Genomic DNA, 3,477 nt, shown 5'->3' with positions numbered 1-3,477 from the left:
GGATTTGCCCACATGGTAGTACCACCTGGATAACTCTGATACCAAATGTAATGGCTTTAGGTGAAAGCTGATAATAGTTCACCGGAATTGGACTTAAGATCGCTACACACGACAACTTTATAAAAATTATTATACTTCAATTAAGGTAGATAGTGTTTCATCAAAGAGTGCTCAAATTTTGTAGGATGTAAAAATGCAGCATTAATAAAAAAATTTTCTTATATATGTTTCATTCAGTTTTTATTAATAGCCAAAATAAAAATTAAAAAAAAAAAAAAAAAACCACATGTATTTTACGTCCAAAACTCCAGCAAATTAGGAAACGCTGGACTGAATTTGTGCAGATTTCATATGCTGTTTAATAAAATGAGAGCAGATAACAGCAGAAGCTGCAAAGGCAGTTATACCGCCTTTGAAATCGTGTTTTGTGAACACGAGGTTTATCGGAACTTCTCGGCGTTCGCGCAGCACCGAGCACTCCAAAACGCGTATCAATTCCATTCTGTCCACCCCTCAACTCACTCCACGAATCTTCCACAAAAACCCTAGCGGCCACTCCGGTTCTTCCCTCGCAATCTGTTCTTCTTCCTTCTAACTCAACCCGATTAACAATGAGGAAACCCTAAAAATAGCCTGTTCCACCTGCCCAACTACATGGACTTATCGTTCCCTAATTCATCGCCGATCATATCTCCTTCTCCGGCCATGAACCAGACCATATCTCCTCCGCCGTCGCCGTCAACTGACCGGGACGCCGACGGCGAGATAGTGTGGTACGGAAACATACAGTACCTCATCAACATATCCGCAATCGGCGCTTTCTGTTGTGTCGTCATCTTCCTCTTCGTGAAGCTCAGAAGCGACCACCGCCGGATTCCAGGCCCCTCCGCTCTCGTTGCTAAGCTTCTCGCTGTGTGGCACGCCACCGGGCGCGAGATCGCTCGCCACTGTGGTGCGGACGCAGCTCAATTTTTGACCATTGAAGGTGGGAGCTGCGCCGTTTTGATTGGAATTGCTATTATCGCGGTATCGCTCATCCTCCCTCTGAATCTTTATGCCGGTACTACTGTGATAGATGATCAGTTCTCAAAAACTACGATAAATCACATTGAGAAAGGTTCGCCTTTTTTGTGGGTTCACTTTCTTTTTGCAATTGTTGTTGTGGTTTTGGTGCATTTTGGTATGACTACAATTGAGGAACGGTTGAGAATCACTAGGTTTAGGGACGGATATGGAAGTTTAGGTGACCAAACCACAGGCTCGACCGCAATTTTTAGTATAATGGTGCAGGGAATACCAAAAAGTTTGGGTTACGATAAGACACCTTTGCAGGATTATTTTCAGCATAAGTATCCTGGGAAGGTGTACAGGGTCATTGTGCCTATGGATTTGTGTGCATTGGATGGTCTAGTTGCAGAGTTGGTGAAAGTTCGGGATGACATTTCTTGGTTGGTGGCAAGAATTGACTCTCGCTTTTTAATGGATGAAAGTGATTATGGTGAAAATGGTGGGGTTTCGTCAGCGGGATTATGGAGCCAGGTTTGTGGTATGTGGAGAAGAATAAAAATTTTTTTGCATCAGGTTGAGAATCGCATTGGTTTTACTGATGAAGAGAGATTGAGGAGATTGCAAGAATTGAGAGCTGATTTAGAGACTGAATTGGCTGCATACAAGGAAGGGCGGGCACCTGGTGCTGGAGTTGCATTTGTGATGTTTAAAGATGTTTACACTGCTAATAAAGCTGTTCAGGACTTTCGGAAGGAGAAGAAGAGGCGAATTGGTAAGTTCTTCTCTGTCATGGAGTTGCAGCTGGAGAGGAACCAATGGAGGGTCGAACGGGCGCCACTAGCAACAGATATTTACTGGAGTCATTTGGGATCGACAAAGCTCTCCCTGAAATTGCGTAGGGTGTGCGTAAACACATGCCTGCTGTTGATGCTGCTGTTCTTTAGTTCACCTCTAGCGGTGATCAGTGCTGTGAAGAGTGCTGGGCGGATTATCAATGCTGAAGCGATGGATAATGCCCAACTGTGGCTGGCTTGGGTGCAAAGCTCGAGCTGGGTGGCAACCCTAATCTTTCAGTTCCTGCCCAATGTTATTATATTTGTAAGCATGTATATAATAGTCCCATCGGTTCTTTCTTATCTGTCCATGTTTGAGCGACATCTCACACTCTCTGCCGAGCAAAGAGCTGCGCTTCTGAAGATGGTTTGTTTCTTCCTTGTAAATCTCATTATCCTGAGGGGTTTGGTTGAATCTTCCTTAGAGAGTGCAATCTTGCGGATGGGACGATGTTACTTGGATGGAGAAGATTGCAAGAGGATTGAACAGTATATGAGTGCCTCATTCCTGTCAAGATCATGCCTCTCCTCTCTTGCATTTCTAATCACCTGCACCTTTTTGGGAATATCTTATGATCTATTGGCTCCAGTACCTTGGATAAAAAAGAAGCTTCAGAAATTTCGGAAGAATGACATGCTAAATCTGGTACCTGAACAAAGTGAAGAATACCCATTAGAAAATCAAGAAACAGACAGCCTTCGGAGGCCTCTGATGACTGAAAGATCATTTGCAAACAATAATGGAACTTCACATGGCTCTGGATTGAATGTAATTGATCTACAGGGACAAGATCTATCTGTGTATCCCGTCAATGGAACCTCACCTGTCCCCAAACAAACGTTTGATTTTGCACAATATTATGCTTTTAATCTGACAATATTTGCCCTGACCATGATATATTCGTCATTCGCTCCACTTGTTGTCCCAGTTGGTGCAGTTTATTTTGGGTACAGGTATGTGGTTGATAAGTACAACTTTCTCTTTGTTTACAGAGTTCGAGGATTCCCTGCTGGCAATGATGGAAGATTGATGGACACTGTTTTGTGTATCATGCGGTTCTGTGTTGATTTATTTCTCCTGTCAATGCTCTTGTTCTTTTCGGTCCAAGGGGACTCCACAAAGCTGCAAGCTATTTTCACTCTTGGGTTGCTAATATTGTATAAACTGTTGCCTTCTAATAATGATGGTTTTGAGCCTGCCCTGTTGGAAGGCGTACAGAATATTGACTGCATTGTAGATGGGCCCATTGATTATGAGGTTCTCTCACAGCCCAAATTTGAATGGGATGCATATCGTATATGATGAAATGTCCCTCTTTCCATTGGCCCTTTAAAAGAAAATCTTTTGTATCGATCCTGTATGATTATGACACTTCATTCTTTATGTTCTTAAAGTATATAATGTAAAATTTTTACAGTCTGCTTTGCCATTTGAATTTTGATCAAGAGCAACTAGTGTAGTTGAGTTTCTATTCTGCTGAGAGCCTGATGCTGAGAGGCAACATACATAACATCTATTGTTTGCTTTGGACTGTCTTTTCAATATAAATTTGTCTGAAATTGTTGGGTGGAATTGAAGGGCGAAGATGTGATGGGGACCATGCAGATTTTTATGGAGCATAATCTTATTAAAATG

The 3,477-nt window shown here is 42.4% G+C and overlaps 1 protein-coding gene across 1 annotated transcript; it reads left to right on the top strand.

Annotated features, from left to right (window-relative positions):
• Positions 1–346: 346 nt before the first annotated feature.
• LOC131155401 (CSC1-like protein At4g35870) lies at positions 347–3,277 on the top strand. The gene has a single exon (XM_058108492.1). It carries the CDS (start codon positions 655–657, stop codon positions 3,142–3,144), a length of 2,490 nt encoding a protein of 829 aa, XP_057964475.1. The 5' UTR covers positions 347–654; the 3' UTR covers positions 3,145–3,277.
• The last annotated feature ends 200 nt before the right edge of the window (positions 3,278–3,477 follow it).

Source organism: Malania oleifera, chromosome 1 (genome assembly GCF_029873635.1).
Source record: "Malania oleifera isolate guangnan ecotype guangnan chromosome 1, ASM2987363v1, whole genome shotgun sequence".
Lineage (NCBI taxonomy): Eukaryota > Viridiplantae > Streptophyta > Magnoliopsida > Santalales > Ximeniaceae > Malania > Malania oleifera.
Note: the sequence above shows the minus strand (reverse complement) of the source record. Positions and strands in the feature narration are given on the sequence as shown.

What these genes read in the sequence shown, in the direction of transcription:
- LOC131155401 (XM_058108492.1), top strand. Translation starts at nt 655, where the DNA reads ATGGACTTATCGTTCCCTAATTCATCGCCGATCATATCTCCTTCTCCG.